This window comes from Sceloporus occidentalis, unplaced genomic scaffold, assembly GCF_023333645.1.
Source record: "Sceloporus occidentalis isolate IW3139 unplaced genomic scaffold, rSceOcc1.0.p SCAF_5, whole genome shotgun sequence".
NCBI classification, from domain to species: domain Eukaryota; kingdom Metazoa; phylum Chordata; class Lepidosauria; order Squamata; family Phrynosomatidae; genus Sceloporus; species Sceloporus occidentalis.
The window spans coordinates 41,155,053-41,167,284 of NW_028316985.1; the positions used below are offsets into that span (position 1 = coordinate 41,155,053).

At 43.8% G+C, this 12,232-nt stretch overlaps 1 protein-coding gene across 5 annotated transcripts in view; it reads left to right on the forward strand.

The window, feature by feature from the left end:
* LOC149312057 (sodium-coupled monocarboxylate transporter 1-like) overlaps positions 1 to 12,232 on the forward strand; it is a 104,941-nt gene that overhangs the window by 22,653 nt on the left and 70,056 nt on the right. For 2 of the 5 annotated variants that reach the window (XM_089523863.1, XM_089523860.1), the window contains exons 8-11: positions 725 to 813; positions 3,427 to 3,536; positions 5,168 to 5,235; positions 7,930 to 8,016. In XM_089523863.1, the coding sequence (XP_089379989.1) occupies positions 725 to 813; positions 3,427 to 3,536; positions 5,168 to 5,235; positions 7,930 to 8,016 (354 nt within the window). The remainder of the gene's footprint in view (positions 1 to 724; positions 814 to 3,426; positions 3,537 to 5,167; positions 5,236 to 7,929; positions 8,017 to 12,232) is intronic. The other 3 variants (XM_089523861.1, XM_089523864.1, XM_089523865.1) reach the window with 3 other exon arrangements.

The following is a 12,232-nucleotide window of genomic DNA, read 5'->3' on the forward strand; positions in this document are numbered from 1 at the left end:
TGCTACCCTGGTTTGCTGTCCTATTGAAATAGATCTGTATATGTATGTTAAATGTTATGCTGACTTAGCTGTGGCTAAACTTAGGCCCGTTACAGATGGGCTTAAAAGTATGCGCGGAGCGCGTACTAGGGTTAAGACAGGGCGGTGCTTCCGCACCACCCTAATCCTAGTACACACTGTGCGTGCACAAAATGGCAGCGGCCATTCCACACGGCCACCGCCATCGATACGTGACGACCGTGCCGCCTCCAAACGAGACGGCGCGGTTGTGACGTATTGGGGTTGCGGCAGGGCGCCCAGGGCGCCCTTTCCGCAACCCCGGAAGGAGCTCCGTTTCGGAGCTCCTTCCTGGTTTGGTCCGCTGGGCGCAGCCTTCAGACGGCTGCGCCCAGCGGACCAAAGGAAAAAGGGGCCAAACGGCCCTTTTCTCCTTCTCCCCACCGCCGCGGGGTGTCCTTGGGGCTTGAAGCCCCAAGGACACCCCTTTCCAGGCTGTGGGGAAGGGGCCTTTTGCCGCTTCCCCACAGCCTGGAAAGTGGCGGATTGGGGCCTCAGCAGCTGCCGCTCTGGACACTGAGGCCCCGATCCGGCGGGGAAAGGTGCGCCTACAGGCCGCCCCAAAGGGGCGGTCTGTAACGCGCCTTAGATCCCCCTCAGTGGAAGTCATTTAAAAGATACAATAAAATAAAAATAATATTTCTCCAATGATGGATTTTTTTTAAAGCTCATGCCTTATTTGGTACTGGAGATTCTGGGAGATTATCCAGGAGTTCCTGGACTATTTGTGGCTGGGACTTACAGTGGGACATTAAGGTAAGTTTGAATTGTGATGAAGTAGCCCATCATCTCAGGGTCTGAAGTAGTTCATACTAGTGAATTAGTGAATTTCTGTATGACCATCTGGACATTGAGCTTAGCGCAAAGACATTAAAATGTCTTCTGCAATCCGTTCTAGAGAGGGGAAATCACATGAACCAGATGAATGTACAAGCTAGGTTTCTCTCCTGTAGTGTATGTACATCTTAGGTCCATTACAAATGGGCGTAATAGTATGGACTGGGTCCGTACTACGGTTAGAAAGGGGCATCACTTCTTGATGCCCCTAACCCTAGTACAGACCCAGTCAGTACAAATGGCGGTGCCCGTTCCACACGGGGGCCACCATGACTACGTCACCACCGCGCCGCCTCCAAACGAGGCGGCGCGGTAGTGACATCGTAGTGACATCGCCGTGCGAGGGCGCCTGAAACGCCCTTTCCGCGGTGCGAGAAGGAGCTCTGAAACAGAGCTCCTTCTGTGGTTTGCATCGCTGGCGCAGCCCTTAGATGGCTGCGCCAGCAACGCAAAGGAGAAAGGGGCCGAGCGGCCCCTTTCTCCTCCTCCGCACCACCATCGGGTGTCCTTGGGGCATGAAGCCCCAAGGACACCCATTTCCAGGCCGCGAGGAAGCGGCCTTTTGCCACTTCCCCGCGGCCTGGAAAGCGGCGGATCGAGGCTTTGGAGGCTGCCGTTCTGGCAGCTGAGGCCCAGATCCGGTGGGGAAAGGGCCGGTTACAGGCCGTCCCTAAGGGGTGGTCTGTAACACGCCCAAGTTTCACAATTTGGTCCTGTTTCTCTGTTTCACCATTTGGTCCTGTAGAAATGGCATATGCCAGGGGTAGGCAACCTTTTTGACCTGGGGGCCAGGTTGCTGTCCCTCAGACAACTCAGGGGCCGAAGCAAAAAAATAATAATTAAATAATTAAATAAATTAAATAAATAAATAAACCGGGACAAATGTAGGACAAAAATTTAAAATGGAGGACACTTTTTTAATTAAAAAAATGGAGGCCACGCAAAAAATCTGCTGGTTTTTAAAAAAATGTTAATATAAATGCATGTTTCTGAGGCTTCTATAGACAATTGCCCCCCCTTGCTCCTCCTTGCCCCCCCTTGCCCGCCTCTTGCCCCCACTTGCCCGCTGCTTGCCCCGCGCGCAAAGGCCCCCCCGCACTTGCGCTGGAGGCCAGAGGCCCCCGCGTGCCTGCGCCGGCGGCCACAGGCCCCATGCGCTTGCGCGGGAAGCCAAAGGCCCTGCGCGCTTGCGCCGGAGGCCAGAGGCCCCAGTGGCAATCTGCAGCAGGGCCGGGCTGGGGCCGGATCCTAGGCCTCAGCGGGCCGCATGCAGCCCGTAGGCCGTGGTTGCTTCCCCCTGGCACATGCTGTCCATGCAGAGGAGAGTAAACATTAACATGAATAAAACAACTTTATTCAGGCACATCAACTATTAATTCCATTCTTGTGGGCTATGAGGTCTGCATGTTGCAACCAAAAATGGTTGCAGGCTGCGGCTGCTTTTGCTGTTTTCTCTACCAGCTTTCCTTCTGGTGAAATTTGCCAGATGGGCAAAATCATCTACCTTCTTAAGATATCATAAAATGGACAGATATGCTTTTGGAAAGGAAACCTTTGGTAGGTGAGTTCTGCAACAATAGACTCTGTCCTGAATATATTCAGCCACCATAGTGTTTTTATCTTTGATACCAGTAAATTGCTGTGGTGTTTGAGCAAATCCCATCACAGGATGACTTCTTCCTATGGTCTGAGAATGCAGCATTGGTTAATGTATATTCTAGAAGCAAGCAAAAGAGATATTCCCACTGAAGTTTGTGTTGTTTGCTGCAGATTATTTTATTGTCATTACATTAGGGATACTTACTCTGTCTGCACTTGTTCACTGAGATTCTTGAGAGTGGTAGGGAGTACTCTTTGGATCTTTGTTTTCTATACTTTGCTATGGAAAACAGTATGTGTGGGGAGCTGAGGTCTAATATGATAAATGGATTTTTAGGTTGTATGACCCAGGCTTGGCAGCATCTTCAGTTAATTCATTTCTGGATGCCTCTTGACTCCATGGTCTAGAATGGACTTCATAGTAAATGCCAACATCTCATTTGACCTATTTATTGTGGGTTTGGGTAGTTGTGATGGATTTTAGTTATGATTATTGATAGAATTCAAAGACATAGCCATGTTAGTCTGGAAAATCAGTCTGCAAAGAAATCTTGTAGCAGCTTTGAGACTTAACTGACAAAGAGAAGGACTGCTGAACAACAAAACTACAATGGAAGTTTGGAAAGAGGAACAGCAGAACTGGAATATTCAACAGTGGGTTGAACAGAGGCAATAGTTGTTACAGATGTTGGTGAAACATCAGGCAGAAACTCTTCTAGAACATGACCACATAGCCTGAAAAACCCACAAAAAACTATTGATGCTGGCCATGAAAGCCTTCGACTTCACATTCCTGATTATCTTTGTTCTGGTTTTCTTGTTTCTGCTGCTTCTCAGATCATCCTTTTTGCCAAATTTTTAAAATATTTGTGATATCTTACTCAATATGGATGCAAAATCTGTACTACAGTACTTTTATTTTATATTCCTCAGTACAGTATCTTCTAGCATCAATGCGTTAGCTGCTGTAACAGTAGAAGATCTCATTAAACCTCATTTCACACTGTCTGATGCAAGTTTATCGTGGGTTTCTATGGGAATGAGTAAGTTTTATATCACAGTTTATATCTCTTAAAGAAAATGATCCATTTTTTCTCACTGTTCCTAAGATGTCAGTTGAGTTAACTAGAAAAGAATGCCAGTGAGATTGGAGTATGTGTTACAATGGTCATATTAAACCAGAATATAAAAATAGTGGCTACATTATGATGGAAAGAAAAAGAAAGAAAAGGGGAAAATGCAGTGTTTTAAAAATTGAGAGTAAACAGAAGTATCCTAGCTTTTTAAAGAAAATGTAAAAAGCATTTAGGCTTGTTGCCTGAATGTTTGAGCAAAATATTCCTGTTTTGGTGAGGCAGCAGCCCATTGATCAATCTATTTTAAGACAAGTGGGATTAGTTGATGGTTTTGATGGATGAAGTTTAGATCCTCCTATAAAATTGTCTAGAATTTCCCCGTTTATGCATAACGTGCTGTGTTGGGCATCTTGAAGAGAAGGATTAAGAACATTCCTATCACACAGTTAAGTGTGTGTACAGTAAAAAGAAACAAACTGCTTAAGATACATCAAAAGTTTGGAGCCGGGTAGAGATACCTGTCCAAACTAAGTGGCTGGAATAGCCATTCCTATTTGTCACCTTTGTAGGAAGTGTACGTTACATAGGCATGAAACAGAGGGTAAAAAGCGCCACCTTCAGGCCAATCTGGGGGCATGGTGTGGAGATGACATATGCCCTTGGATTGACCAGAAGCCACACTGAGGCCAGCTAACATGGCTCAAAGCCAGTCACAAAAGGAGTGGGTAAAAACTGCTCCATGCTAGCGGTCCATTCTGGACTGTGGCAGTGGCTGGTCTTGGGACTGCAACCCTGTTGATCAGGGCTGGAGAGGCCTCTGGTTGCTCCAAGCTGCCAGTCTGTTTGACCCCATAGTTGATCAATTCATTGTAGATATCAGAGTTAAGGTACGGCCTACTTTTTCACACTATGTATGTCTTTTGTGGCAGAAGAGTGAGGTATAAATACTCTAAATAAAATGAAATGAAAATGTATCTTGCACCTGTGCTTTGCAGTTGAGTGTACAATTTGAACAACCTCCAGATAATTTTACCTGAAGATTTGGTGTTATGTTGGACCTCCAATATCTCCAAAACCCTACTAGGCCCTTGCTTTCAGGGCAGAAGTAAGAAAATAACAGATAAAAATAATTCAAGTCAATCTGGGAAGGGGTGTCTGATTCCTTCTCTTTGCAAGCAAGAGGAGGAAAATTATTCCCTGGGGTTAGAGAGTGGGAGATATTTTGGATCCTTTGGCTCCACCCTTCTGCAATGCACCATGCTGCATCTCTAATCCTGAAGATCTGCAATTAGATCTTTCTTACAGCAGACCTCTCTGACTCTGTCCTTGGGTGACAGAGTCTTGATTGTGACCCTTCAGATGCTCTCCTAGGAAAAGTAGGGCTACAGCCTGTTTTAGAATTGGTGTGAGATGTGAGGTTTAGATTTGTCTCCCAGACTGAGGTCCGTCTTTAACTAATGAAACACTCTGGTAATTCTCAGAAGCAAATCCTAATAACTATGTTTGATTTATTAATGGCAGAGAAATAAATCTTAAACTTTTCAATCAATTATATATTCAAATGCTTACATAATCTTTGTACATATTTATCTGTTTAGATTTGTTATTTGGTGCAGTATGCCTTTCCATGGCGGCCATGGCATCTGCTTTGGGTGCTCTGTTACAGGTAAGTGTGTTTGATTGCTATTCATATTAGTCGTCACCTACCCAAATTAATTTGAATTAAAGCATCTATTGGCTTTTATGTAGAAGGCTTACAACAGTCAAAATAACATGCAGTGAGCATTTTATACAAAACTAGATTTGTCCTTAATCTTTCACCAGCTCTTGAGTTAAAACTTACCTATTCTCTGCTGTATAGAAATTTCACCTAATGATCAAGTGAGAGACTTACTGCTGTCAACTTCCAGGGGAAGGTTCTTGAAGACTCCAGTGAAGGATGAAGAAGATCAATTAAGGATTCAATATACAGTTGGCCCTCTCTTTTTGCGGTGGATCTGTTCCAGATTCCCCTCCCTGTGAAAATGGAGGCTTGTGCATATCCAAGCACCATAGGCATGGATGGGGCACATGCCTGCAGGCACTTTGCATGTTAATGTGCGTATTGTTCTGTTGTTAGCAAGGTCTCCGGGTGTCTATTTAATTAATGATCCATTGTCTGCTGGGAAACCCCCCTGACACTGGGTGGTTTTCATTTCCATTTGCTGGGTCTTGATTTTGGTGTTTTTCAGGACTGGTAGCCAAACTTTGTTTACTTTAAGGGTTTATTCTTTCTTGTTGAAGTTGTCCAGGTGCATTCTGACCTGATAGTTGTTGGCACGGTCCAGAATTTCAGTGTTTTCAAACAGCATTTTATGCTCAGGATGGTTTATAACATGTTCTGCTACTGCTGATTTTTCTGGCTGACCCAGTCTGCAATTTCTCTCGTGTTCCTTGATTTGTGTTTGAACACTACATTTGATGATCCCTTTGTAGACCTGTTCACTGCTGCACAGTATGTAGTAAACTCCTGCGGCCATGAAACGGTCTCTCCTGTCCTTCGCTGAGCGCAACATTTGCTGGATTTTTTTGGTCGGTTTGTAGACCATTTGGAAGTTGTGTTTTCTCACTAGTTTCCCTATTCTGTCTGTGGCTCCTTTGATGTATGGTAAAAATACCTTCCCTTTGGGTAATTGTTTGTTTTCCCTTATGTTAATTTTTCTGGGTCTGGCAGGAAAAAAGAAAAGAAAAAAGAAAAGGAAGGAACATTGCCATTCTTGGATGTCCTGGCCATTTGCAAACCGAACCAAGGGTTGGGCCACACATTATACAGAAAACCTACACACATGGACAGATATTTATACAAGAACTCCAACCATCATCCACAACAAAAATGAAGCACAATAAAAACACTGGTAGACTGGGCCAAAAGGATCTATGAATCCCACGTCCTGGAAGTTGAATTGAAGCACCTAGACTGGGCTCTACAGGTTACTAATGGTTACTCCAGCTCAGACATCAGAATGGCTGCCAGACCCAGAAAAACCCAGGGGAGTGAAGACAAACAACCACCCAAAGGCAAGGTGTGCACTTGTGGCGGGGCCGCTCCTCTCTCCTCCCTCCTTCTCTCCCTTTCTCATTCTCTCTCTCTTCCTGGTTGTTCCCTGCCTTTTTTGGACAAGGTGCACAGCAGTGGGGCGAACTTGAAACAGGGCTTAAAGTATGGCAAGCCGGGGGGGGGGGGGAGGGTGCCAGAGGAGGAAGAGGTGGCAGCAACGAGGAGGAGGAGGCAGCTGCGAGGTAAGCTTTTGGGGACAAAGCAGTGAGGTAGGCTTTGGGGCACTATTAGGGACAAAGTGCCATTGTCCCCAATAGTGATGCAGTTGTGTGGCCATGCCACCATTGAGGTCAGTAGGACTTGAGCAGCTGCAGATTTTGGCATCCGCGGGGGGATCTGGAACGGATCCCCCACAGATATTGAGGGCCCACTGTAGTTCCTTCTTTCAGTCAGTCTCAAAGGTGCTGGAAGATCTCTTTACATTGATTCTACAGACTAACACGACTATATCTTTGAATATTATCGGTTTAGATACCCATCTGTACATACATGGGTAAGACCTTTTGTCCCAATGGGTTGCATTTTGCATTTAATGTTGTACTGTATTAGCCAGTTCATTGCCTATTCATCCAGCTTGGCAGACTTCCTTCTGGAACTCTTTACAGGGCCTTTTTTGTTTGTGAACCTGAATAATTTACTGTAATCAAAAAACATGATCACTAAAATGTTTTCCCCTCGCTCCAGCTGAATGCTGACCCACCTTGAATACTCACTCCTCTACTCTCTGCCCTACCAGCGGAAAACATTGACTCCAATATAGATCCTTGGAGAACTGTGATTTTTACATCCCTTGAATGTGGGATATGTCTGTTTATTCTTATTCCCTGCTTCCTGTTATATAATCATTTGCCAGTGTATAATAAGACCTGTCATTTTAAAAAAAAAGATTTCTGCATTTTCTTGGGAGCTTTGGTGAAGGACTTTCTTAAAATCTATTTGAAAGCTGAGGTACTCAATGGACCACCCCTAACCACATTCTTCTTGCTACTTTCAATTCTAACAAGTAAAAAAGAAAAAAAAGAGTTAACTTGTGTTTTGTTCTCCTAATTTCATTGGGCCCCAAATTCACCTAATTTTGTTTTTATCCAACCTAGTGTATGTTTCCATTTTGGTGGGAGGCGCTATCTGTTAGAGAATGCTCTCTATCACCATGGGAAATGAATATTCATATGAAGTCTTGAATAGTCATAATTATTCTTGTGAAGTTTTTGTTTGTTTCTGACTGTATTTACAAGAGTTTGTGATTTCCTCCCTCTCTTTCAGGCTGCCCTTAGTATTTTTGGAATACTTGGTGGACCTCTTTTGGGAGTATTTTCTTTGGGCATCCTGTTGCCTTTTGCAAATGCTAAAGTAGGTATTCATTATACATCCCTCTTTTGCTAAATAGATTTGTAAGGGGAATATCATCTTATATTTTATTCTTTTATCATTTGAAAGAGCATAACTGGTGTCTGCACTACATAGTAGCTATATATGTATATGTATGTATATACAGAGAGAGAGAGAGAGAGGCTTTTCAGACATAATGTGAAGCATTTTGTTAATGAGCAATCAGGAGCCTTGTAGTCATTCACTCTGTACTGCTTCCCTTCCTCTTGTGTGCAGTGATTTCCTGCCTCTTACTGTAATGGAGGGAAGCCATAGTTTGCCTTTTCACCTGTACTAACAAACCATGGTTTGCTTTAATCCGCAATAGGAGGCAGTAAACCACTGCACAGCAGGAGGAACAAAAGAGAAAGTATATGAGTCCCAAGTTTCCAGTTCACAGAAATTTGAACAACATTTTGCAATTGTATTCTATCCATTTTCTGATTCTTTGCATCTTAAAGGGTTTATGATCAACAAAGATTTTTCTGTGGTCCACAGGGAAGTTGAAATAAATCTGGTAAAAACTTGTTCGCTGGATTGTAACAAGTTTTGGGTAGCAGTGATGCCAGCCAGGACTGAAGACTGAGTGTAAAATCTCTGACCAAGTGCAGTAAAGTGGCAAAATAAAGCAACAATACTTTAATTTCAATATTTTTGTGAACAAAAGACTTCTGTAGAAGTTAATGAATAAGGCAAAGGAAGTTTCACATGTTCTTAAAAGGAGTTCTGAAATAAACTGTTTAGAGAAAAGCAACTTCAAAATCTAGTTAAATGTTTTTTCTATAATTATGTTATTTTTAAAAGCTCCTGTCTTTGTAGCATAAACCTACCGTATATAAATTCGACTATAAGTCGATCTCATATATAATTTGAGATCAACTTTTGTGGACAAAAGTATGGATTTTGGTATGCCCCGTGGATAAGTCAGGATCAAAGTTCCTGAGGCAGCCAGGCTGCAGACAAGCTGCAGGGCGATCACTTGCCCTGCCCAGCCTCTCCACAGTGGGGTTGAGCAAACGCCCCGCCCAGCCTTTCCAAAGCGAGGCTCTTTCTCTGGGGAAAATGCTTGGCTCTGGAGAGGCTTCTGGTTGCACGATCAACCCAGCCCAGCGTCTCCAAAGCCAGGCTCTTTCTCTGGGGAAAAAGCCTGGCTCCAGAGACGCTTCTGGGTGCATGATCGCCCAGCCCAGCATCTCCAAAGCCAGGCTCTTTCCCTGGGAAAAAGCCTGGCTCCTGAGAGGCTTCTGGGCACGCGATCACTCAGCCCAGCCTCTCCAAAGCCAGGTTTTTCCCCCAGGGAAAAGCCTGGTTCCTGAGAGGCTTCTGGGTGCGCCCAGCCCAGCCTCTTTCCAGCCAGGCTGTCTCTTGCGGAGTCAGCCCGGCTGGGGAGAAGGTTGGGTCAATTACCCATGGACCCATGTATAAGCCGATCCAGGTTTTTTGGGTCAATCTTTTGATCTAAATTTCTCGACTTATATACGGTATTCACTCTTCAATGTAGAGACAGATTTCCTTATCCAGAGTTCCATATATTCTCAGATTTGCACACAAATGATACATCATGGGCCTAATTCCCACTGTGGTTTAAAGCGGATTGTGATTCCAAATGATTTGGTTTAAACCACCATGCTTCTGACTCAGTTCAAATCGCTGAAGTGATTTGGAAAGGGGGGGCATGGTTTTTACCTATTTTACCCTTGTCAAAAAGATGCTGGTAAAATTGGGTGGTTTTGGGGCTGAAATAAATCGATTCAAATTTAAAAATAAATCGATTCAGCCCAAGTGGGAATCAGGCAGATTCAAATCAGATTCAAATCCACCCTGGTTCCCACTAGCAGTGGATTTTCCCTGGCCTCTCTGCTCTGGCCATGCCTCCCTCTGCCCCGGCCTTCTTCCTGGTCTACCTCCTCCATCCTCCTGTCTGGCCTGCCTCCTCCATCCCCCAAGCCTCTCCGCCGCACAGCCTGACCTTCTCCGCCACATGGCCTGAATTCTCCACCTGGGTCTTTCCGCGCCTCTCTGGCACTGGCTTTGTTCCGGTGCAAAGATAGTGGGAACCACGTTCAGGGTGGTTCAGAACCCGGTTTAACAGGTAAGTGGGAATTAGGCCAAGGCTTTGTTTGCAACTGTAAAGGAGAACTGGATTGTGATAATAATGTACAAAAATCATATGTGAGTATTGTAAAATACTTGATGGAAGGCATTAATTTTCTTTTAAAAATAAGATCCAAAGCCTTTAGTTTTTAAGAGGACTTTTTTCTTTTCTTATCAGTTAGTCAATCAGTCAGTCAACCTTTATTAGGCATACAACAACAAAATACATTTACAATAAAACTCCAGGATCGTTATTAAAATTTAAGCCATAATCTTGTTGCCTCCACCAGAAAATTGGGCATTAGCCTGGTAATATGCGGGTCCAATCTTCCAATAAGTATTCCACTAATAACCCATCCAAATAGATATTCATTTCCAATAACCTTCTTAACAAGTTTTCCCTCGGAATTATATGCAATGAACAAAGAAATACAATATGATGGAGAACATCTGGAGCTTGATCAAGTGACGTACACAATTCAAAAATGGGATCTGCAATTATCTGTCCCTGGTCACATTTGAGGGGTGTACATTCAGTCTTTCAAACATAAAGGCCTTCCTTGACAACAGCAGTGAAAGGGTTTGAAAATAATCCGGAATCATACCCTGCAAAAGGGGGGGGGGGGGAGAATACCGAGCATTGCTGGAGAACATACTTTAGGAAGAATTGGATATGTCAGTTGATGTTCTCTCTCTGCAAGGCAGACCCTAATAGATTCAAGACACTCCTCTTCGGTTAGTAAAAGGGGAGAATCAAAATTTAAACCCACAGAAATTAGTTTACTTTCATAAAATTTAGCCCAACTGGCATAGTAAACATCAGATAGTAGGAACCATAAAAGACTGGATCTATTAGGCCTGAAATATATCTTAAACTGAAATCTATAAGTCATCAATCCAGCTTCAGTTTCAAGAGCGTTCAATCCCAGTTCTTCATAGAGAGTCAGATGGTGTACACATGGAGGTACAGATAATAGTCTCTTGAAAAAATGTGTCTGCAAACGTTAAATCTCCTTATTAAAGGCCGGAATCCAGGTGAATATGCTATAAAGTAATTGCGGTCTTAATTTGGCTTTGTAAATTTTTAAGGCCTCTAGAATATCCTGGTTGCCTTTTTTATAATAAAAAGATTGTATAACTACCAACAATCTTTTCCCTGTTTGTATTACTTTATCTCTCTGTTTACACCATTGCCTGTTAAAACAAAAAAGGACACCAAGGTAAACATACTTTTTGACCCGCTCAGTTGTTTTATTATCAACCTTCGATATTCTCAGCACAAATCTCTTAGAAAATACCAATATTTTGGATTTCTCAAAGTTTACCAGTAGGTGAAATGTGTCACAATATTCAGAGAATCTTTTCAAGGCTCTTACCATACCCACTTGAGATAGAGAGAATAATAAAGTATTGTTGGCATATTGAAGAACAAAAAGCGGACCATTTCCCAATGAAGGTGGGTGAGAATCTACTGTGGTAATAAAGGCAGGTAGATCAGCCACAAATAGATTAAACAGATGAGGAGTCAACACCCAACCCTTTCTGACTCCTACACCAGAGTAGATAGGGTCTGTTAATAGGCCCGATTCAGAATATTTCACTTTACAATGATTATTTGTATGGAATTGGCTTAAAAGAAACAACAATTGAGGCTCTATGGCCCAATTTAAACAGGCCTTTGCGCTGCCCCTGTCACGTGCTAGGGGTTGGCCAAGGACGCATGTGACGGGGGCATCAAAATGGTGGTGCCCTGTACACATGGGCGCCGCCATTTTGATGCAACAGACGCATAGCATCTGCACATCCCTTCGTGCTGGCGACGTCATGCATGCGCCATTTGTGCACTCAGGCGTTGCAAGGGCGACGCAAAAAGAACCCACTTTTTGTGGGTTCTTTTTCCACCACTGGGAAGCCTCGCTGTTTGGCAGCTGAGGCTTCCCGCCGGCAGAAATGGAGGCGGCGGCAGACCGCCTTTTTTGGCGGTCTGTATCCCGCCTATATTAAGCCTACCCAACTTGTCTCAAAGTAAAGGCCGGTGAATTGAATCAAAAGCAGCCTTCAGAACAATAAGATCCGCATATAGTTTACCTTTAGGGCGTGACAG